General features: G+C 42.4%; 1 protein-coding gene across 1 annotated transcript in view; it reads left to right on the forward strand.

Moving 5' to 3' along the window:
- Catspere (catsper channel auxiliary subunit epsilon) overlaps positions 1–24951 on the forward strand; it is a 117515-nt gene that overhangs the window by 50122 nt on the left and 42442 nt on the right. Inside the window, exons 12-13 of the mRNA XM_045133045.1 lie at positions 18567–18625; positions 22215–22290. Of these exons, the coding sequence (XP_044988980.1) occupies positions 18567–18625; positions 22215–22290 (135 nt within the window). The remainder of the gene's footprint in view (positions 1–18566; positions 18626–22214; positions 22291–24951) is intronic.

The raw sequence follows: 24951 nt of genomic DNA on the forward strand, positions 1-24951 counted from the left end.
TCTCAGGGTGGCCTCAAACTCACCATGATCCTGCTGCCTCTGCCTCCTGAGTGCTGGGATTAAAGGTATGCGCCACCACACCTGGCCAGAACTTTTTAAAAAATATTTTATTTATTTTTTATTTTCTTTTGTTTTTTTGAGGCAGGGTCTCACTCTAGCCCAGGCTGACCTTGAATTCACTATGGAGTCTCAGGGTGGCCTCGAACTTACAGCGATCCTCCTACCTCTGCCTCCTGAGTGCTGGGATTAAAGGTGTGTACTACCATGCCTGGCTAAATATTTTATTTTTATTTATTTATGAGAGAGAGAAAGAGAAAGAGGCAGATAGAGTACTTTGGTTTTGCAGGCAAGTGCCTTAACTGCTAACCATGTCTCCAGCCCTGTGAACTCGTTTTAAGGAACATATTCAAATAAAGCCAAAACATCATTTATATTCTCTTTAAAAAATTTTTTTAAAATATTTTATTTACTTATCTGTGGTGTATGTGTGTATGTGTGTGTGTGTGTGTGTGTGTGTGAGAGAGAGAGAGAGAGAGAGAGAGAGAGACAGAGAGCAATAAAGACAGAGAGAATGGGTACACCAGGGCCTTTTTACTGCTGCAAAAGAACTCCAGACACATGCTCTGTTTTCTGTATCTGGCTTATGAGGGTTTCTGGGGAATCAAACCTGGGCAGGCAGGTTTTGTAAGCAAGCACCTTTAACACTAGGCAATCTTCCAAACCCCCCTTCCTGCCCCCTCCCCCTGTTCCCCTGTTTTGTTATCTGCTGTAGTATAACAAACTTCCTCAAAACTAAATGGCTTCCAACCACAACAAGCACTATGGGTCAACAGTCTAGAAGTCTGGGTAGCTGAGCAGTTCTGATAGTTTTATTTAGACCCACTTATATCACTGTGGTCTTTTGGCAGTTCACCTGGGACTAGACAGTGATCCAACATGGCCTTCGGTGACGCATCGTGTGGCCGGTGCTGCCACTGTCTTCTCAGTCTCAGGGACACCCACCCTTGTTCCAGCTACCAGCACTCTCATCCTCCAGGCTAGACCTGGGCTTCTTCACATAGCAGGCTTAGGGCAATGTTCCAAGATGGTGAGAGAAAGATCTGCCAAGGCCTCTGGAAACCTCGGTTGGCCTTCATTCTGTTAGTCACAATAAGTCACAAGATCAGCCCTAACTCACTCTACCTCCTATGCAAAAATAGCTAAGTCATACTGCAAAGAGACATGCACATAGAAATGGGAGGAATTGTAGCAGCTACCTTTATAAACCATCCACCACAATAGCTACAAATATAAGGAATATATTATTCTGCATATTGTTTTTTCCAATCTATCGGGTAATATGGGCATTTTCTATCTTCAGTTCCTTCTCTAACATTGAAAAACTTAAATGGTAGCTCTGTCCCCCACTTGTTCTTCCTAGACTCAGCATCCTCAAGTACCCACAAGTATGGGCTTCTTATCTGGTACTATGGAATGGAAGTGCTCAGCTAATGTCAAAGTCAGTTAACACAAGGAATTATAAAACTGAAAATGGGAGCTGGGGAGACAGATGGTAAAGTGCTTGCCTTGTAAGCATAAGGTCCTGATTTCAATCCCCAGACCCATATTTTAAAAGCCAGACATGGGGCTGGAGAGATGGCTTAGTGAGTAAGGCGCTTGCCTATGAAGCCTACGGACCCAGGTTCAATTCCCCAGTACCCACATAAGCCAGATGCACAAGGTGGTGCATATGTCTGGAGTTCATATGCAGTGGCTGGAGGCCCTGGCATGTCCATTCTCTCTCTCTCTCTCTCTCTCTCTCATCTATCTATCTATCTCCCCCCCATCTCTCTCCCAAATAAATAATAAAATATTTGAAATCCAGACATGGTCATAACTTGTAATCCTAGTGCTGAGGAGATAGACAGGAGGATACCTGGGCTTCACTGGCAAGTTCCAGGTCTGTAAAAGACCCTACCCTGTCTCAAAACCAAAGGTGGATAGTGCCTAATAACTGTATGCTCTCTGCCGCATGTTTTATCTTGCTCTCTTGCACACAATATAAAATTACATGGAAAACATTTTAGTTTAACTTAAATCAAAAGTTTTATATTTGTTAAGTAAGCTTTCATACAGAATCAACATTTTTTTCTTTGAAATAAATCCACTTTTATAGTTTCCCCTCTCCTTTCTTGTGTAGCTTATTCATAATGTGACATCTCTGAGTTCCTGGTTCAATTTCTTTTCTTTTCTTTTCTTTCTTTTTTTTTTTTTTTTTTTTTTTTGGTTTTCTAAGGTAGGGTCTCACTCTAGCTCAGGCTGACCTGGAATTCACTATGTATTCTCAGGGTGGCCTCGAACTCTCGGCGATCCTCCTACCTCTGCCTCCCGAGTGCTGGGATTAAAGGTGTGTGCCACCACGCCCGACTTTCAATTTCTTTAACATAACAAAAAATGTACAAGCCAACAAAGAAACTAAAGTTCTAGACTGATATTTTTCCAGCCTTTTGCCACCATCTTATTCATACCAAATCCATCAATTCCTTCAATAACTTGATTTATCCAAATTTTCCAAAGACATTAACTTGGTTATCAGGGAAATAGTAACTCTACATTCATTTTCCCCTCATTCCATCAATATATAATGTTTAATTTCATGAATTCATACTAATAACAATAGTATTCTGACACAAGAAGAAACAAAGCTCAAGTAGTTCAGATTTATATTATTCCCCTTGGGTTGTTATAATAAAAATACTTAAATTGTGGCTGGAGAGATGGATTAGTGGTTAAGGCGCTTGCCTGTGAAGCCTTAAGATCCAGGTTTGGTTCCCTCGTACCCATGTAAGCCAGATGCACAAGGTGGCACATGCATTTGGAGTTCATTTGCAGTGGCCCGAGGCCCTAATGCATCCATTCTCTCTCTCTCTGCTTCCTTCCTTCTCTCTCTTTCAACTAACTAACTAAATAAATAAAACATTTAAAAAAATACTTAAACTGGTTTTCTTTTAACATCAGTGCTGTGGTTCCCTTCTTGTTGCTGGGATAAAGCACCTGACCAAAAGCAGCTGATGGAAGGAAAGGTATTTACTTTTACTTACAGTTTCAAGGGGAGGCTTTGTGATGGCAGGGGAAAGCATGGCATGAGCAGAGGCTGGACATCAGCTCTGTCACAGCAGGTGGAAAACAGCAGCAGGAGAGTGAGCCAATCTCTTGCAAGGGGGAACTGGGTTGTAACACCCCTAAACCCAACCCCTAAAATGCACCTCCTCAAGCAAGGCTCCACCTCCCAAATTTCCCTCAGCTAGGGACCAAGCATTCAAAACACATGAGTTTATCAGGGATGTCTGAACATATGAATATGAGGGATCACAAAAATTCATTTATTAATGTGTGAATATTAGAAACAAACACAGTACACACAAATCACAAGCCACCTGTTAAGATGATGGCATAGGAACCACGCCAAAACAGCCTAAGGGAGAAAGAGCAAAAAAAAAAAAAAAAAAAAAAAAAGGCCAAATACACTCTTCTACTAAAAAGTGAAGATTGCTGGGAATGGTGGCTCACGCCTTTAATCCCAGCACTTGGGAGGCAGAGGTAGGAGGATCGCCATGAGTTCGAGTCCACCCTGAGACTCCATAGTGAATTCCAGGTCAGCCTGGGCCAGAGTGAGACCCTACCTCGAGAAAACAAAAGACAAAAGTGAAGATATACAAGAAATTATCGCTGGGCATGGTGGCACATGCCTTTAATCCCAGCACTCGAAGGCAGAGGTAGAAGGACCGCTGTGAGTTTTGGGCCACCCTGAGACTGCATAGTGAATTCCAGGTCAGCCTGGACTAGAGTGAAACCCTACCAGAAAGAAAGAAAGAAAGGAAGGAAGGAAGGAAGGAAGGAAGGAAGGAAGGAAGGAAGGAAGGAAGGAAGGAAGGAAGGAAGGAAGGAAGGAAGAAAGAAGTTATCAACTACGACAGAGAAGTGAGAGAGATTCAGAGCATCTGGAGACTACAGAAGCAGGCAGAAGTGGGTCCAGCGTGGCGGCACTGGGTCCACACAGCTGCGGTCACCAGGCTCTGCCTGAGCCACAGGAAAATCCAGGTGAGGATTTTCCACTCACACCAGCCTCCTCACAAACTCTAGAAACCTGGAGGGGAGGACAGCAGGAACCAGTGGAGCAGCTCATGAGGAAGATGATCCTGGGGACCAGCTAGACAACTTCAGCCACCATCCACAGCCGCCCCTCCCCCCGCTGCCAGCACAAGTGCCAGCAAGCACCGGATACCTGGGGAGGGGAATTTATCTACACAGCACCCAGAACAGTGACCCTCCACCGCAGCCAGCCTACCTGAGCCCACAGCATGAGAAGGAGTGACCCAAGCAGACTCGCTGCTGAGACCAAAGCCATCCCCCAAAGTAACAGGGCTTACTTATGCCAGGTCAGTACCCACCAAAAAAGCCTGGTATATATAGCCTTGCATAAAAAGTGCTCCTCCATGTCAGGGTATATCTGATTGATGGCCAGATTTGCCATTCTTTTTTTTTTTTTTTAATGTTTTTGTTTGTTTATTTTTATTTATTTGAGAGCAACAGAGAGAGAGAGAAAGAGGCAGAGAGAGAGAGAGAGAGAGAGAGAGAATGGGTGTGCCAGGGCCTCCAGCCACTGCAAACAAACTCCAGACACGTGCACCCCCTTGTGCATCTGGCTAACATGGGTCCTGGGGAATAAACCTTGAACGGGGTTCTTAGGCTTCACAGGCAAGCGCTTAACCACTAAGCCATCTCTCCAGCCCAGATTTGCCATTCTAAAATAAGCTATATTTTGGGCTTGTCATTTGTTGCTTCCTGATTTATAGTGCCTTTGTCTCCTCTTCTGTTGTTCACTGGGGCAGGGTCTTACTTGGTCACAAGCTGACATTTGGAACCCTCTACAGATCAGAAATTTTAGCCTGCAGTTGACAGGATTAAGGGTGTGGGGCAACACATCTCCTTAAGGACTTTGACTTTGTTAGAGAATCTGTTTGTTTTAATACCTACTCTAGCATAAATACTCTGTACTGGCTTTAATTGAACGTGTATATTGTTCAGTTAAATTTTAGAATTTGCCTGTATTTTGTTCCACCCAGCCTACTAGAATACTTACATAACAAGCAAACACATCATCTAGGGTCACTTTTACTCTGAGAGTCATTTAAGAGCCACCCATAACACCTTAAGTTCCTACCCTGAAGATATATAACATCAGATTGATTGATACATCTAAAAATAATGCAGATAATTAGATAACCGAAGCATCAAATTAATTCAAGATGCAAAAATCTCTACAATATAGTACAAGAAACACAAAGAATCAAGGCAACATAATTCCATCAAAAATTATAAATTCATCAGAATGACCTCCAGTGAGACTGATTTAGAGGAAATGCCTGAGAAAGATTTCAAAAAAATGATTATAACTATGCTGAAAGAAACAAAAAGGAAATGAAAGGAACCAAGAAGACACAGGAAACCAATTTAATGAAATAGGGAAGTCAATACAAGTCACGAATAAGGAAATAGAAATAACAAAGAAAAACCAGTCAGAAATACTAGCAATGAAAAACACAGTAAGTTAAATAGAAACTCTGTAGAAAGTCTCACCAGTAGAATGGATGAAGGAGAGAACAGAATAGCTAAACAGGAAGACCAGGTGGCAGTTCTAATATAGTTCAACAAAGAGGGGGGGGGGAGCTAATAGGAAGGCATGAATGGAAATTCCAAGATATTTGGGACACTATGAGAAGATCAAACATAAGAATTCAGGGTATAGTAGAAGGAGAAGATTTTCACTCCAAAGGCATAGTAGGTGTTTTCAACAAAATTATAGAAGAAAATTTCCCCCCAATTGGGAAAAAGATGCCAATGCATATACAAGAAGCCTTTAGAACACCAAATAGACAAAACCTGGAAAGAACCTCTCCTCTCTATATTATAATTAAACTACCAAACACACAAACCAAAGAAAATTTATTGAAAGCAGTTGGAGAGAAAAAGACGTCACTTATAAAGACAAGCTTGTCAGGATCACAGCAGATTACTCAACACAAACTTTAAAAAGCCAGAAGGGCTGGAATGATGTAATTCAAGTTCTGAAAGCCAACAAAAAGTCAACCATAAGTACTTTATCCAGCAAAGCTATTCACCCAAATTGATGGAAAAATAAGGACATTCCACAACAAAAACAGGCTAAAGGCATATATGACAACTAAGCCAGCCCTACAGAAAATGCTTGAAAGGATCCTCTACACTGAAGAGAAAGGAAAGCAACCATACGGGAAAATGGAAAAATAAATCATACTCAAAAAGCACTTAATATAAGAGAGGGAAAGGAAAAAAGGAAACAATACAAAACAAGAAGAATGGTGAGTACAAATATATACTTTTCACTAATAACTCTTAATATCAATGACCCAACCAAAAGACACACTTGCAGATTGGATTTGAGGGCAGGATCCTTCTGTTTGTTACCCTCAAGAAACTTATCTTTTCCATAAAAGGCCGACAATATCTTGGGGTGAAAGGATGGAAAACAGTATTCCAAGCAAATGGGCCTAGGAAACAAGAAGTTGTTGCTATCCTAATATCTGACAGGACAGACATCAAAACAACATTAATGAGGAATGATAAAGGTCACTTTATACTGATTAAAGGAACACTCCAACAGATGGACATTACAATCCTAAGCATATATGTACCTTTTTAGCATGGATGCTCCCAACTTCATCAAGCAAACACTAATAGACTTAAGGTCACAGATAACACTAAACACAATTGTAGTGGGTGACTTCAATATCCCACTGTCTTCTGCTGACAGATCATCCCAGAAAAAAACTAAACAAGAGAGACATCTGGACTAAATCAAGTCACAGAACAAATGGACCTAAGAGATATTTATGTAACATCCCATCCAAATGCTACAGAATATACATTTTTCTCAGCAGCATATGGACATTCTCTAAAATACACCATATATTAGGACACAAAGCAAATCACTACCTTAGAGATACTTGCACAGCCATGTTTATTGCTGCTGTAATCACAATTAGCTAGGAAATGGAACCAGCCAGATCAATGGATAAAAAAGATATGGTACATTTACACAATCGAGTTCTATTCAGTGGTAAAATGAAACAAATGAGGACTAGAGTGATGGCTAGCACTTAAGGCACATGTTTGTGAAGCCTAAGGATCCAAATTCAATTCTTCAGTTCCCACATAAGCCAGATGCACATGGTGACACATGCGTCTAGACTTCATTTGACTAGCGACCCTGGCACACCCATTCTCACTCTTTCTATTTTCCTCTCCCTCCCTCTGTCTCTAATAAATAAATAAAATTATTTTTTTTAAAAAAGAATAATTTATGAAATTTGAAGGAAAATGAATGGATCTTGAAGATTATACTAAGTGAGGTAACCTAGGCCCAGAAAGCCAAATGTCCCATGTTCTCTCTCATATGTGGATCTTAGTTACAAAGTTTAGACTTGTGTGTGAGCTGGAACCAAAAATCGGTAGCAGAGGCCAGTAAGCTAGAAAAAGGCTATAAGAGAAGGAGGCAAGGGAAGGACTTAAGGGGTGGTATTATATGTATGTAAGTAGAAGAACAGATTACAGGAAGTGGAATGGCCTAAGCAAGGCCAGGGGAAGAGATTGAATAAAAGAAGGGTGGGGGAATGGTTAATCAAAATTCAAGATCTTCTGAATAAGACATATGAAAACCTACTTTTTTGGATAGTGGCACATGCAGAAGCCATAGATTGCTACTAGAAAATTTTCAGTGCCAGGGATGGAATCCCTTCCAGTAAGTTGTTTGACTCCTGTTGCCTCCAAAACATTACAGGCTATTGCCAAGGCCCTTGGTTTCCCATCAGAAACAGATGGTAAGATCGTACTGCTGAAGATTCCACATGCCTGGGTGGCAAGGTCACTGAGAAATCAAGCTGGGGCTGAGCTGAAAACCTTCTCCCTGTAGACCAGCTGACTGAAAGCTGGAAAAAGTTACACTACATGCAGCCCTATGGGAGACAGAAGTCATCAGCAGTGAAAATAGTGGACACTGAACACCTCAAGTTTGGCCAGACAGGCCAAATGATGGAACGGGTGCATTAGTGGTATGTCTGCTCTGGGGGAAACAAACTGCTCTCTAATTGGGCAGGAAGCCCACTCTATAGGAGGGAATACATGCCTGGTATTGAGAACCTAATCAAAAGCCTATGGCAGGGGAGGTCATGAGCCTTAGGGGTCTAAAGTCTACTCTTATCTGGCTAAATGTATATATTATGCTCACCAAACTGGCCTGTAAGCACTACATTTAATGTTCATAGATTAATGCTATTCTCACTTTCGGTTAGAGAAGCTTCTCTTTTCACATGGTGATGACCACTGGAATGACCCAAAAGACAACATAGTATTGAGAAGAAGGGACAGAGGAGTGTCCACCACTGAAACATTTCACACCCTCCAAGACTCGGGGTCTATTGTGAAAGAGGTGGCGGAAAGAATGTAAGAGCCAAAGGAAGGGTAGGACTGCTTACAATGCAACTGTCCAGAGAGAAATTAGCTTCGATACATAAGACCTCACAGTGCCTAGCAATACCTTCACAAGGCCATCATAATAGGAGGAAGAAATGATAACACCAAAATAAAAGAGACACTACCAGCCGGGTGTGGTGGCACACGCCTTTAATCCCAGCACTTAAGAGGCAGAGGTAGGAAGATCACTGTGAGTTGAAGGCTACCCTGAGAATACATGATGAATTCCAGGTCAGCCTGAACTAGAGTGAGACCCTACCTTGAAAAACAAAAACAGGGCTGGAGAGATGGCTTAGCGGTTAAGCGCTTGCCTGTGAAGCCTAAGGACCCCGGTTCGAGGCTCAGTTCCCCAGGTCCCACGTTAGCCAGATGCACAAGGGGGCGCACGCGTCTGGAGTTCGTTTGCAGAGGCTGGAAGCCCTGGCGCGCCCATTCTCTCTCTCCCTCTATCTGTCTTTCTCTCTGTGTCTGTCGCTCTCAAATAAATAAATAAATAAAAATTAAAAAAAAAAAGAAAAACAAAAACAAACAACAACAACAAATATATATATATATATGAATGAGAGACTAATGGAGAGAGGAAGGGGATATGATGGAGAGTGGCATTGTGAAGGGGAAAGTGGGGGAGGGGAGGGAGTTATCATGGTTTATTGTCTGTAAGTATAGAAGTTGTCAATAAAAAATATATTCATTAAAAAAGACACACACGCCGGGTGTGGTGGCGCACACCTTTAATCCCAGCACTTGGGAGGCAGAGGTAGGAGGATCGCCGTGAGTTCGAGGCCACCCTGAGACTCCATAGTGAATTCCAGGTCAGCCTGGGCTAGAGTGAGACCTTACCTCGAAAAACCAAAAAAAAAAAAAAAAAAAAAAAAAGACACACACACACACACACACACAAAAAAAATCACAAGCCAGATGTGGTGCTGTACATTGGAGTATAGAGTCCCACCTGCTCATGAGTCTGAGGCAAGATGATCACTTGAGGGCTGGAGAGATGGATCAGTGGATAAGGAATTTGCCTGCGAAGCCAAAGGACCCAGGTTCAATCCCCCAGGACCCATGTAAGCCAGATGCACCAGGGGCACATGTGTGTGGAATTCATTTGCAGTAGCTAGAGGCCCCTGTGTGCCCAGTTTCTCTCTATCTGCCTCTTTTCTCCCTATCTCTCTTAGCTTGCAAATAAATAAATAAAAATTTAAAAAAATATTTTAAAAAGATGAAGCTAGTCTATACAACATAGCAAGACCCATCTAAAAAGAAAAAAATGTCTGTATACCTCCAGAAAGCATTGGACATCTTACAAGGACACAAAGACGCCTGAAGACATATGCCAGTCTTGTTTGATATTTGTTATGGACTATTTCCTGTGGGGGAACAGTAAAATAATAATAAAGTAATATGTGAGATGATGCTGGACTGATTGTGATATGTTTCACTCATGGTTTTCTTTCTAAGAATTGGATATGTAATACATTAATGCATTTGCAATTTGGCATTTCAAAATAGCACTTACTGTGGTGGTTTGCTTTCGGTGTCCCCCATAGACTTATGTGTTTTGAATGCTAGGTCCCCAGCTGTTGGCCATTTGGAGCCTCCTGGAGGCAGTATATTGTTGGGGATGGGTTTATGGGTCTTATCGCCAGCTTCCCCTTGCCAGTGTTTGGCACCTCCTCCTGCTGTTGTTCATCTGATGTTGGCCAGGAGGTGATGCTCTCCCTCTGCTCATGCCATCATTTCCCCCTGCCATCATGGAGCTTCCCTTGATTCTGTAAGCCAAAATAAACCCTTTCCTCCCACAAGCTGCTCTTGGTCAGGTGTCTTCTGCCAGCCACGCAAAGCTGACTACAATACACTCCAAAATAGATGAATGACAAATGACCAAACTTTGAATTTGATACAAACTATTGGTTGTCATTTACTACATAGTGATATTGAACAGTTAATTTCTTGGTGCCTTAGTTGTCTCATCTGTTAGTTGGGCAAATAATAATCCCTACCTTCTAAGATTTTTGGAGGGATCAAATGAATTAACATATAAAAAACATAGAAAGGGGGGCTGGAGGAATGGCTTAGTGGTTAAGGTGCTTGCCTGCAAAGCCTAAGGACCCAGGTTCAATTCTCCAGTACCCACATAAGCCAGATGCACAAGGTGGCACATGCATCCAGAGTTTATTTGCAGTGGCTATAGGCCCTGGCATGTCCATTCTCTCTCTATCTGCCTCTTTCTCTCTCTCAAATAAATAAATAAAATATTTTTTAAGTCGGGCATGGTGGACATACCTTTAATTCCAGTACTTGGGAGGCAGAGATGGGAGGATTACCATGAGTTCGAGGCCACCCTGAGACTACAGAGTAAATTCCACGTCAGCTTGAGCTAGAGTGAGACTCTACCTTGGAAAAAAAAAGGGGGGAGGGATTTTTTTTCACATGTTTGTTTCAAGGTAGGATCTCATTCTAGCCCAGGCTGACCTGAAATTCACTATGTAGTCTCAGGGTGGCCTCGTACTCATGGTGATCCTCCTACCTCTGCCTCCCGAGTGCTGGGATTAAAGGCGTGCACCACCACACCCAGCAAAAAAAAAAAAAAATTTTAAACACAGAACAGGATCTGGCACATAGAAAGCACCTCTCCTGTGGTTACCACCACCACCTTTCATAAACTCTGGGTTATATTTCTTTTTTTTTTTTCTTATACCTAATAATTCTAAGCAAAGTATGTCTTCTATTCCATGGTATCTTAGATTTGAGGAATTACTGTAATATTTCTAAAGCATCTTATTGATATTCTACTCTCTGAACCATATCCCCAGCTCCTTTCATTAAAAAAAAATTTTTTTGTTTATTATTTTTATTTATTTATTTGAGAGTGACAGAGAGAGAAAGAGGCAGAGAGAGAATGGGTGTGCCAGGGCCTCCAGCCACTGCAGATGAACTCCAGAGGCGTGCGCCCCCTTGTACATCTGGCTAACGTGGGTCCTGGGGAATCGAGCCTTGAACCGCGGTCCTTAGGCTTCACAGGCAAGCACTTAACCGCTAAGCCATCTCTCCAGCCCCCCTTACATTTTTAAAAATATTTTTACTTACTTACTTGCAAGCAGAAAGAGAGAGAATATGAATATGAGTGCACCAGGACCTCTTGCCACCATAAATGAATGATGCATGCACCATTTTGTGCATTTTGCTTTTATGTAGGTACTGGGGAATTGAACCTGGGCCATCAGACTTTGCACAAAAGCATTTTTAACCACCAAGATATCTCCCCAGTCCAGGTCCTCTCTTTTAAATAACTTTATTGAAATATACATACCAGCATGTGTGGCCACAGCTGGCTTTTTCATGGGTGCTGGGGATTTGAACTCAGGTCCTTGTGCAATTTAATGACAAAGCTATTTCCAAGGCCCAGCTTTCGTGGATTTTTGTTTGTTTGTTTGTTTTCACCCTACGTTTGTTTTGTGTGTCCTAGAATTCTATGGAAATTGAAGTGTACAATAAAATCCTCTTTCCCTCACCATGCCTTTGAGTATACTGAAGTCTGCTTGTCCATTATTGCCTGGCTAAATGCCTGGTGCCCTACCATTCAGGGTTAGTTTGAAAAATAAGTTCTTTGAGAGCTTCGGCACAAGTCTTTATTTATTTATTTAGACAGAGACAAGAGAAAGAGGCAGACAGAGAGGTGTTGGGGGAGGGGGGGACAGAGAATGAACATGGGCGTGCCAGGGCCTCCTGCTACTATAAATGAACTCCAGACGCATGTGCCCCTTTGTGCAACTGGCTTAACGTGAGTAATGGGGTGTTGCACCTGGACTGTCAAGGTTTGCAAGCAAGTTACACAGGTCTCTTCATGGGCTTGTGTTTCCATTTTCCTTGAATAAAAGCTCAGTAATGCCATTGCTGGGTCTTAGAGTATGGAAGATGAGGAGAAACCGCCAGACATCATTTCAGTCTGCGCCACCAAGGCCTGGGCGCGCTGGCCATACACTTGCATCACCACATTTTATGTTGCTGGTCTTCGTCACGCGTCCGTGTGCCAAGGTGTAGGTGTGTTTTAGTGTGGTTTCGATCCTCGTTCTCCTGACAGCTAATGGCGCCGAGCACTCCTTCATGTGTTCATATAGCCTCACATCCTCTCTAGTGAATCATCTGTTCCAATGTTCCCATGTTGTTAGCTGTTCATTTAATGGAGTTTAGGAGTTCTTGATATATATAGATACCAGTCACTTGTCAGATACATAGTTCACAAATGTCTTCTAACATTTTTTTACTATTTTTTAAAAAAATGATTTTATTTTATTTATTTATTAGAGACAGAGAGAGAGAATGGGCACACCAGGGCCTCTAGCCACTGCAAACGAAGTCCAGATGTATGTTCCACCATGTGCATCTGGCTTATTTGGGACTTGGAGAATCCAACCTGGGTCCTTAGGCTTTGCAGGCATGCACCTTAACCACTAAGCCATCTCTCCTGTCCTCTTCTAATATTTTCTTAATGCTGACTTTTAGTGAGCAGAAATTTTAAATTTTTAAATATTTTATTATTTTTTTAACATTTATTTTCAAGCAGAGAGAGAGACAGAGGGCAAGAGAGAGAAAGGGAATCAGCACACCAGGGCCTCTTGCCACAGCAAACAAACTCTAGATGTATGCCCCACTTTGTGCATCTGGCTTTACGTGGATACTGGGATATCAAACCTGGGAAGTTAGGCTTTGCAAGCAAGAGCCTTAATTAATCCTAGGCCACCTCTCTAGCCCCCAAATTCTAATAGATTTTTAAACTTTTATTTGTTTGAACATGTGTATGTGTGTGCACACATGTGTGCTTCCAGAGCAGGGCCTCTTGCTGTCACAAGTTTCTGACTGGCTTTATGTGGGTGGCTGGGGAATTGAACACAGGCTGGAAGGCTTTGCAAGCAAGTGCCTTTAGCCATATGCAAGTCCCACAAAAACTGCCCTCTGCCATGACTTCTCAGTGCTTTATGGTTTGAGCACTGATGTTTAAATCCACAATCTGATTGTAAACAATACCCCATGGCAATGCCCTCCCCCCTTTCTCCTTTGAAACTCTACTCTCCAACATATCCCCTCCCTCTCAATCAGGCTTTTATTTTGATGTCATCATCTTTTCCTCCTATTATGATGGTCTTGTGTAGGTAATGTCAGCCACTGTGAGGTCATGGATATCCAGGCCATTTGTGTCTGGGGGGGAGCACACTGTAAGGAGTCCTACACTTCCTTTGGCTCTTACATTCTTTCCGCCACCTCTTCCGCAATAGACCCTGAGCCTTGGAAGGTGTGATGGAGATATTGCAGTACTAAGCATTCCTGTCACTTCTTTCCAGAACCATGATGCCTTCTGAGTCATCCCAAGGTTACTGCCATCTGAAAAGAGAAGGTTCTCTGCCAAAAGTGAGAGTAGCATTAATATAAGGGTATGAACATTAAAAGAAGTGCTTACTGGGAAGTTTGATGAGCAAAGTATATACATTTAGCCAGACAGCAGCAGACATTACACCCCTAGGGCTCATGACTACCCCTGTTTTAAGTTTTCAATATCAGGGATGTATTCCCTCCCACGGAGCGGGCCTCCAGTCCAATTAGAGGGCAGTTGGTTTCCACCATGACAGACATGCCTTTTTTAATGCAAAAGAGAGAGAATTGATGTGCCAGGGCATCCAGCTACTGTAATCAAACTCCATATGCATAAGCCACCTTGTGCACATGTGCGACCTTGCGCTTGCATCACCTTGTGCATTTGGCTTCTGTGGGACCTGGCAAGTTGAACATGGGTCTTTAGGCTTGGCATGCAAGCACCTTAACTGCTAAGCCTTCTCAAGCATCTGCACTATTCACGAACACACAGACACACACATAATCACACAGACACACGTCATGAACTCTCCAGCCCACCTCATGCAGTTTGAATCTTTTATTTTAGAATTGTAACCCTCTTGGTGACTCAGCTCCTTTACCCCTCTGGTGATCATCAATGCTCTGAAATCTACTTGGTGTGAGATTCTTTTGTTTGGCGTGAGCATGACTTGGTCTCATGTAGGCCAGGCTGGCCTCACTAGAATGATGGAATATCATTGCTTCCATCAGACACCTTGTCAAATACTGTCTTCACCTTTTTCTTCTTCTTGTCTCCAGTAACACCAATCCTATCTAGCTTTTTCAATCTCTTTTCCTTGATTCTTCAACTCCTTTCTGTACAGCTCACCTTTTATCTCCCTAGGGCTTGTGTCATATAATTTTTTTCTGGTCAACCTTCCACATCCATCATTTTTCTTATGTCTACTCTGCTGACAAAATTATGCTTCACTTTAGTGAAATATTTATGTTTTTAAAACTAGCTTTGTGTATTAAGTTTAATTGTTGTGTATTTTCACTTTCTAGATTTTTTTTTATTTCTTTTTACTTAAAATAAATTGGTGGGGCTGGAGAGACTGCTCAGTGGTTAAAGGCACTTTGCTTGCAAAGTTTGATGGTCTGGGCTCTATTTTCCAGTACCCATGTAAAGCCAGATGCACAAACTGGTATAAATGTCTGAAGTTTATTTGTAGTGGCAGGAGGCACTGGTGTGCCTATATTGTCTCTCTTTCTCTCTCTCTCCCCCCTTGCAAACAATGAATAAAAACATTTAAAAAATAAAATGCACTAACACAATTTTTAATCAGTTCTACACTACAGATATTCTCAAGCTTGCCATTTTTTTTTCTGCAAAACAATTCCTTCATTATTTATACTGTGGGTGTTAAATAATGATTTCATTCACAACATACATTTTAAATAGTTCTCTAATGGAGATATTTTCAGTGCTTATAATCTAAACTAATCTACATATACAGAGGTTGAGTTGCAAACCTAAGTTTGAGCACCATTTAAATGACAGTAATAATCAAAGCTTAAAGACTATGGCCACATTTCATGGGGGAAAACATAAAACTTTTGGTACCCAGTGAAAAACAAGAACATAAGAAATTCATTTTGATTGTGACATGTTACAAAAAGATAGGATGTAATAGAATGCAGGTGTAAATCTGACCAGAATTTTCTTTTGAATATAGCATTATATATATTTTTAACTTAGTGAATTCTGCAGTTTTCAACCTTATCAAAACAGGTTGCAGGGGCTGGAGAAATGGCTCATAGGCTAAGCTGCCTGCCTGCAAAGCCTAATGACCTGAGTTAGATTCCCTGAGACCCACATAAAGCCCAATACACAAAGTGGCACATGCATCTGGGGTTTGTTTTCTGTGGCTAGAGGCCCTGGAGCATCCAGTCTCCTCCCTCCTTCTCTCTCCATCACTCATTTTTTCTTTTTTTTTCTGTCTCTCTCTGCTTGCAAATAAATAAATTTAAAAAACAAATTTTATATGTTGTTTTAAAATGTTATTTATATTTGTGAGAAAAAGAGAAAGAGAAAGTATGGGCGCAGTAGGCCTTTCTGCCAGTGCAGACAAATGCACCACATTGTACAGCTGGCTTTATGTGGGTACTGTGGAATCAAATGCAGGCCATCAGGCTTTGCAAGCGTCTTTAACCACTGAGCCATTTCTCTAGCCCCAGATTGCATATCTTGTGCTGTATTGCTTTGTATCCAGCATCTTATCTCTTTTTTTTTTTTTTGTTTTTGTTTTTGTTTTTGTTTTTCGAGGTAAGGTCTTAATCAAGCCTAGGCTGACCTGTAATTCACTAGGTAGTCTCAGGCTGGCCTCGAACTCATGGTGATCCTCCTACCTCTGCTTCCTGAGAACTGAGATTAAAGGTATGCGCCACCACACTGGCCCAGCATCTTACCTCAGAAATAAGTTTTTCCCCAAAAATTTTTAGAGTAATATAGTATATTCTCATCAATATTGATGAAATAGGTCTAGAGAGATGGCATAGCCATTAAAGTATTTGCCTGCAAAGCCTAAGGACCCAGGTTCAATTCCCCAGTACTCACATAAGCCAGATGCACAAGGTGGCACAGGTGTCTATAGATTGTTTGCAGTTGTTAGAAGCCCTGGCACACCATTTTCTCTATCTTTCTCTCTAAATAAATAAGTAAATAAATTTTTTAAAAAATGGATGAACTAGAACCAAATTTAAGTGATCTCTCTTAATTTTTAAAGAGAACCTTGAGATAACAATCCTAAAATCAAAGGACTACATTTCTTATTTATTTATTTATTTGAGAGATTTATTTGAGAAATATTTATTGAGAGAGAATGGGTACACCAGGGTACATGCAACTTTGTGCAGGCCTGATCTCTCTTAAAGAATATAGCTGGGTGTGGTGGTGTGTGCCTTTAATTCCAGCACTAGGGAGGCAGAGGTAGGAGGATCGCCATGAGTTTGAGGCCACCCTGAGACTCCGTAGTGTATTCCAGGTCAGCCTGGGCTACAGTGAGACCCTACCTCGAAAAAAAAAAAAAAATAAAAGAAAGAATATAAACACGCGTGCACACACACACACACACACACACACACAATTGCATGCACCAAAAATAACATAGAGATGTGACTACTGTACTTAGCATCTTTTTTTAAATGTAAGACTTGATATATCCTGCCTCTTCTATCAAGTATATTTTGTAGATACTTTTCACCCTGTGTCAACATGACCTCATGAAATGCTGGAGAATGTGGTTAAATATGCTTCTGAGGGGAGAAAATAACAAGAACATATACCAGATTGGAGGGGCTCATAGGCCTCATCCTGAGGAGCGATAGGCAGTTAATGGCTGCAGAGGCAAGGGAACATTTTCTTCAGTGGGGCAGCCATTGGTAGGCTTCCCATGCTCCTGTCAATAACCTCTCATCCGTGTTCCCATAAGCAACCCAAATTAAACTCAGGGGGTCACCAAAAAAGGTAAAAATACAAAAATAAAATAAAGGCTGGTGAGATGGCTTAGCGGTTAAGCCACTTGCCTGCAAAGCCTAGGGGCCCGAGTTCGATTCCCCACTACCCACATAAGCCTGATGTACAAGGTGGCACATGTGTCTGGAGTTCATTTGCAGTGGCTGGAGGTCCTGGCATGCCCATTGTCACTCTCTCTCTAACAAATAAATAAAATAAAATATTTTTAAAAATAAGGTGCTAGAGAGAGAACTCAGTGGTAAAGCACTTGCTTTGTAAGCGTGAGCACCTGTGTTTGGATCCCAGACTACTCTTGGCACTATGACAGCTGTCTATAGTCACAGTGTGCCTGTGACAAGAAAGGAGGTGGAGTCTGAGCCATGGGCCAGCTAACCTGGCAAACGCAGCAGAGAAACCCTGCCCTCAGCAAGGTAGAAAGGCAAGGAGTGTCTCTAGTTGTCCACTGACCTCCACGTGTGCTCTGTGTTGCACATGCCTGCACTCATATACACGATCCTGGGCACACATACACACACATAGAAATAAGTGACATAAAACAAAAACGACATGACAGTAGAATGGAGGCTAGTTGGGAACAAGACGCAACTCATTATTATATATTATTATTATCATTATTATATATAATTAATATGTGCTAATAAACTTTAAAAATATAAATAGTATTTGTTAAAAGAACATATGCAAGCTAGGCATGGTAGCGCATGCCTTTAATCCCAGCACTCAGGAGGCAAAGGTAGGAAGATCACTGTGAGCTTGAGACCAGCCTGAAACTACATAGTGAATTCCAGGTCAGCCTGGGCTAGAGCGAGACCCTACCTCAAAAAACTAAAAAACAAACAAACAAAAAAAGTCAAATGAGGGAGATAAACAATAAAGAAAAGTACTAAGATCTAAGATAATATAAGATTAAAGGGAAACATATAACAAAATGAACTGATGTATTCATAATTAGAATTTGTGAATTTCAACAAGAAAGAGTTTTTTAATGTTAGGTATCATAATTTTTCTTGCTTGAAGGCATGTGTTGTGTCTTAGGAAAGTTTGGTTTACAATAGCCAACCTTATTATATATTCTTAATGTACCAGATGTAGAAAGTGGGTCCTCATTCCCAATTTTCCTCCTTTACACAAACTTCTTAACATTCTTTTTCAGGTAACAGTATTTTTTCAGAACATAAATTATGAAGGCTCATCAGATTATTTCCAAAAACAGTAAGTATGACTCATAAAAGAAAATTTGCATATGTTATCTATACCGATTTGTAAGTCTTATTTTACTTAACTGAACTCATATCCTTTTAAAGGTCCCGATTTCAAATAACTTTAAATGTCTTGATATGTTAAATGAATAGTTAACCATATAAAAGTACAAAATTCTCCTTGTAATTCAATGAAAAAAGCCTATCTGAAGATTCTCTCCATAGTGAACATTCAGTCCCTCGAAGGTCTCCACACTGGGCTCATATTCACTGGCTTTCCGTTGATAACAAAATACATGAGGCAGTCAACTAACTTACGAAAATAAGGGTATTGTTTCAGCTCACTGTCTTGGAGTATCAAGGCCATCATGAGTGGCTCTATTGCTTTAGGAACTCTGGCAAAGCCAGTACCATCCTATCAAGATCACATGATGACACACATCTCTCACTCCTTGAGCCAGACAGCAAAAAAGAAGAGCCTAGGGTCCCACAAGCCCTTTAAAGGAACACCCTGTGGTGGTTTGATTCAAGTGTCCCCCATAAACTTACATGTTTTGAATGGTAGATCCCTAGCTGGTGGCAATTTGGGTATTGGATCCTCCTGGGGGAGATGTATTGTTGGGGGCGGGCTTATGTGTGTTATAGCCAGCTTCCTCTTGCCAGCATTTGGCACACTCTCCTGTTCCTGTTGTCCACCTGATATTGGCCAGGAGATGCTGTCCACCTTCTGCTCATGCCATCGGTTTTCCCTGCCATCACAAGCTGCTCTTAGTTGGGAGTTTTCTGCCAGCAACACAAAGCTGACCACAACACACGCCCAAGTCCCTCAGGGATCTCACATGAAGCTTCGCCTCTCCAACGTGCTGTCCCAGGGACCAAACCTTGAATACATGGGCCTATAGGACATTCTTGTCCAAACCAAAGCAGGGTTTCTTCTTTGTTGTTGTTATTTTTGCATATGTATGTGTGTGAGGACACATATATGTGTGCAGACGCCAGAGGCTGACAATCAGCTGTCTTCCTATATGATGCTCCACCTTATTAATTGAGGCAAGACCTCTCATTTGAACCCAGACCTCCCTGATTTAGCTAGCCCGCTTGTCCAGGAGCTGTCCTGTTATTTTGGTGCTGAGATCCTAACTCAGGTTCTCACTCTTGCATAAAAAGCACTTTATCCCGTGGGGCTGGAGAGATGGCTTAGTGGTTTAGCGCTTGCCTGTGAAGCCTATGGATCCCGGTTCGAGGATCGATTCCTCAGGACCCACGTTAGCCAGATGCACAAGGGGGCACATGCGTCTGGAGTTCATTTGCAGTGGCTGAAAGCCCTGGCACGTCCATTCTCTCTCTCTCTCTCTCTCTCTGCCCCTTTCTCTGTCTACCTATCTGTCACTCTCAAATAAATAAATAAAAATGAACAAAAAAATTAAAGGAAAAAAAAGCACTTTACCCACTGAACCACTTCCCTAGCCCCACGTGACTTCTTAACTCAATAACTTGCATGCATATTTTACCATTCATTTCCATCTCAGACTTTTTCAATCAAAAACAAGATTTCTAGGGCTGGAGAGATGGCTTAGCAGTTAAGGCAATTGTCTGCAAAGCCTGAGGACCCAGGATCGATTCCCCAGGACCCATGTAAGCTATGTGCACAAAAGTGGCACATGCATCTGGAGTTCATTTGCGTTGGCTAGAGGCCATGGTGTGCCAATTTTCTCTCTATCTGTCTCTCTCTCCCTCTTTCTCTCTCTTAAATAAATAAATAAAGTGTATATAATGCATGGCACCCTCTAAGTGCTTTGCAGCTGCCATAAACAAAAGTGAACCCAAAACTAAAAAGAAAAAAGCAAGAATTCTAGCTCACACCTTCACTCCCAGCCCTTGAGAGACTGAGGTAAGAGGGTCAGTCATGAGCTGAAGGCCAGCCTGGGCTACAGAGTGAAATCCAGGCTACCCTGGTCTACAGCAAGACTCTGCCTCAGAAACCAAAACTACCACAAATAAAAAAAAAAGTAAGGACTTTAATATCAGAGAAATAATTTACCTATGCATAAAAGCTTTGGGAAACACTGTCTTTGACCCTTGGATTAGGCAGTATCTAAACACTTAATACGAAGGAAGATAAACCACCTGGATTTCTGTGTGCATTAGCTCACTCTCTGCCGGCATAGCAAAAATTCTTGAACTGGAGTAAGAAGGTTATTAGCCCACACCTTCAGGAGCCGGAAGTCCAAACAGCACGTGCAGGCTTGGTGAGGGACACCCCAGACTACATCACCCGCAGGAGGACTGCAATGGTGGGACGCATGCAAGAGCTAGCACGTTCCATCTTGAACAGGAGACTGAGACATGGGAGTGACACTAGCCTCACTCCTTCTATAACAGCCCTCTCCATAGGAGAACGACCTCATATGTCCCCCATGGCCTTAGGGCCTTCCACTAGACCTTCCCAGTATGTCACCCAGTCAAACAATCTGTTAGTCACATGAAACTTTGGATGGAGACAAAATTAAACCATATGTAATTCCTGAAAGAATCATTGAAAATGACCAAGCTCTTTAAAAACTAGTTAATGATGATAAATTATTATAACTAATATTTATAATTGTTTTTTGTGATTGTAGTAAACTAACTTAATTATAAATCCAACAAAAACCAGACCAAGGCACTTTTCATGATTATCATTATGATTGGACTTTTTTTTGGTTTTTTTTTTTTTTTAAGGTAGGGTCTCACTCTGGTCCAGGCTGACCTGGAATTAACTCTGTCATCTCAGGGTGGCCTTGAACTCATGGCAATCCTCCTACCTTTGCCTCCCGAGTGCTGGGATTAAAGGCGTGCGCCACCACACCCAGCTGGATTCTTTTTCATATCAATACTTTCTAGAAAAAGTAGCTTCTTTCCCTGGAAAAGAGTCTTTTTCCTTAGTGTATGAGTCTGAGTGACCACTGTTCCAGACACTACTTGGTATTTCAACTACAGTCAGGAGGGCCAAAGGGCAGATGTCTTGGAGCACATCTCCAGTGGGAAAAGACAAACACCATGTAATCAAATATACCAGATAATTCCAAGTACTAAAACATGCTATTAAGAGACATAAAATTGCCAGGTGTGGTGGCGCATGCCTTTAATCCCAGCACTCAGGAGGCAGAGGTAGGAGGATCGCCCTGAGTTCGAGGCCACCCTGACACTACATAGTGAATTCCAGGTCAGCCTGGGCTAGAGTGAGACCCTATCTAGAAAAAAAGAAAAAAGTGTGAAAGAACAGGGCTGGGGAGATGGCTCAGTGAACAAAGCATTTGCCCTGCAAGCATGAAGACCTGAGTTTGAATCCCTAGCCCTCTCATAAAAGCTGGACATGGTGGTGGCAGGGGTGTTCACCTTTGTTTCTCCCTGTCCAAACCATCCGGTGGTGAACGTGAGGTCCTGTGAGGTGGGACGGCTGCAGAATCAGCCCCCCAGTGCTGCCCCCCCAAGGCCTCCAGAACTCCTTAGGAGGTCCAACCCGTCACGTGATGGGACATTGCCTTTGCTTTACAGAAAGACAGAGGCCTGTCTCCCGTGGTCAGGATTCTATAATAACTGGCGTGACTTGTTTTTCCTAGAAAAGATAACATGGGGCTCCTGCTTATTCAACTCCGACCCAGTGAGTATTCAAAAGTATGTCCAGTACCCCTAAAGGTGAGCACGTGGATTAACAATCAAAAACCTTTCTTTAAAAACTGTAGCATTAAGAAACTAAATGATGCACATCTTTTCTATGTAACGCCTCTCCCCTTTACTCGGGAACATTCTGTGACGCTAGCACTACATTATTTTGGAAGCAAAAGGTATGGAGAGTTTCTGCCTTCTGTGAGTTGATCATCTAACGTGGGGTAGACAGATGTACATAAAAGTGTGAAATGATTACTTTTTTTAAGTTTTGAAGATAAATTGTGTGAAGAAAACTGAAGTTACTGGGAACAACTAAAATTGGGTATGATTTGTCAGAGAAGTCTGATAGTCCACATTGATCCCACATTTATTCGTTCAAAGAGAGTCATTCATTCATTCATTCATTCACTCATTCAGAAAAGCTTCCATATTCCAGGCGTGGTGGCATGGTGGCACACACCTTTGTCCCAGCACCTGGGAGGCAGACGTAGGAGGACCACTGTAAGTCTGAGGCCAGCCTGAGGCTCCATAGTGAATTCCAGGTCAGCCTGGGATAGAGTGAGACCCTACTTTGGGGGTGGGGAAGCTTACCTATGCCTATTCTGTTTTTCAGTTTTCAGTTGGTATACTTGGTTAGGGGAGCTATATAGCTGAAAAAATCTGGAGTGCCCTCTTAGAGGGGTTAAGGCAATGCCCATGATGAACATACAGTTAGCAAACAGCTCAGAGCCAAGAGTGGGCAACTTTGATTGGAAAGGGAAAACGGAAAAGGGAGATACATTCAGTTCATGATTGGAGAGTAAATAGATGCATAGTAGGCAGAGGCAACAGATTCTAAGAGACGGCCATGGTGCCAGATCGCTGCCTGCTCTATGAAGTGAAATGTGAAGTCTGCGATCTAAGCAAGGGAGTGCCTCGTCTCGTTCCTTCTCAAGCTAACCGTATATACCGATCACCTATCACACCAGGCATTATGTCATCCAGACCCTAGCACAGGACCCTGCACAGATGTGATCCATCCCTAGCACTGCTGTCACACACTGCCTCCTGGGGACAGCTGTCACCACATACCACCAATGTCCCTGTCCACAGACCACCCCACCCAGCCAGCTGCATCTGCACTACAAACGAGAAACCATGGCCCCACGGGTTCCAGTCTCAGCTGGGGTCTGTATTTCCTACCTTTTGCTACTTGGCCCTGTCCTTCATGCATTCCTTCCTGAAGCTCTGTGGTTGCCCCATCCCGCTCTATCCGCATGTGGCTAGGGACCCCTTTTCACCCTCTCGTGCCCGATTTATGCTTTACCTGAGTTCAGATCCCAGCTGTCCCAGCCACTGACTTGGACAAGCTACTTAAAGGCTGAGGGTTCCACAGGGACTCAGAACTTTGGCCCACACACTTTGTCCAGTGGGTGAAGTCAAACTCTTGTTAAACCTTCCTCATCTGTAAAGGGGAAACCTCTGTCTCATGGGATTATTGAGAGTGATAAGTGAGCTCACTTATGGAAAGTATTCAAAACAGTACCTGCCAAGGACTCATTATCTAGCTAGCAATACTGGTGTTTCCCTTCCCTTTCCACCAAGACCAAGTACCATTCAAACAGGACCACCTTCTTGGCCCACAGCAGTGCACTTTGGTCTACCCTCTACTAGCTAATCTGTAACCACCCTATTAAGCAACGGGAAAATGTGGTGTTATAGACACAGGTTGTCTAGTTAGCCAGGAAAATTAAGCTCTATACATATCTCTGCAGAGAATGGTCTCAAACACAAGGTCCCTTCCTTGAGCCTTTATCCTCAGAAGTAAGAGACACAGGGCTGAGCTCTGCAGGCACTCAAGACCATGGCCCAGCCAGGCCTGGCAGCACATGCCTTTAATCCCAGCACTCAAGAAACAAAGGTGGGAGGATCGCTGTGAGTTCAAGGCCAGCCTGAGACTCCATAGTGAATGCCAGGTCAGCCTGGGCTAAAGCGAGACCCTACCTCAAAAAGACCAAAAGCAAACAAACAACAACAAAAAAATCCTTACCTCTAAAAAACAAAACAAGAAGAAAAAAATGGCCCACAGATTTCTCCATTTGTGTGAAATCAGACCCTTTTTAGACTAAATGGGTTTGGGCTAGGCCATGTGACTAGGAGCCTGCAGTCTTTGTTACCTGGTCTCATAGCCAGCTGCACAGCAGCCAATAGAATGGCTGAATTATAGGGATCTCTTGAACACAGGAGGTCAGGGCTGGACTAGGCATCTTAGCAAGATTATGTTCCAAAAAAGAAGAAAGACGGCAGTCAGGAAGAAAGAGAGAGAGGAGGGAGGGAGGGAAGAAACAAGATAGAGAGAAAAGGAAGGAGGAAGGGAGTGAGGAGGGGGTGAAAGATCTACCACATCAGACTGCTGTGTGGCTTTCTTTGGTTCTTGAAATGTTGCCTTTTTCCGTATAAAATGCCGTTCTTGGGCATTACCAGCCTAGAAATGTATCATGGCCAAGCATGCCTGTGTGATGGTACCATTATTGGATTTGAAGCTTGCCTTTCTCCACCGAATCCTCAAAGAAAGCATTTATTTTCAGGAAGCGCAGGCCGTGTTAACAAAGGCTGATTTCTAACTTCACGTGGGCTATGCTATATAATATCCACACGTAGTTTCTTTTCTTTAAAAAAAAAAAAAAGTACTGGGCATGGCGATGTCAT

The sequence above is a fragment of the Jaculus jaculus genome, chromosome 1 (genome assembly GCF_020740685.1).
Source record: "Jaculus jaculus isolate mJacJac1 chromosome 1, mJacJac1.mat.Y.cur, whole genome shotgun sequence".
NCBI classification, from domain to species: domain Eukaryota; kingdom Metazoa; phylum Chordata; class Mammalia; order Rodentia; family Dipodidae; genus Jaculus; species Jaculus jaculus.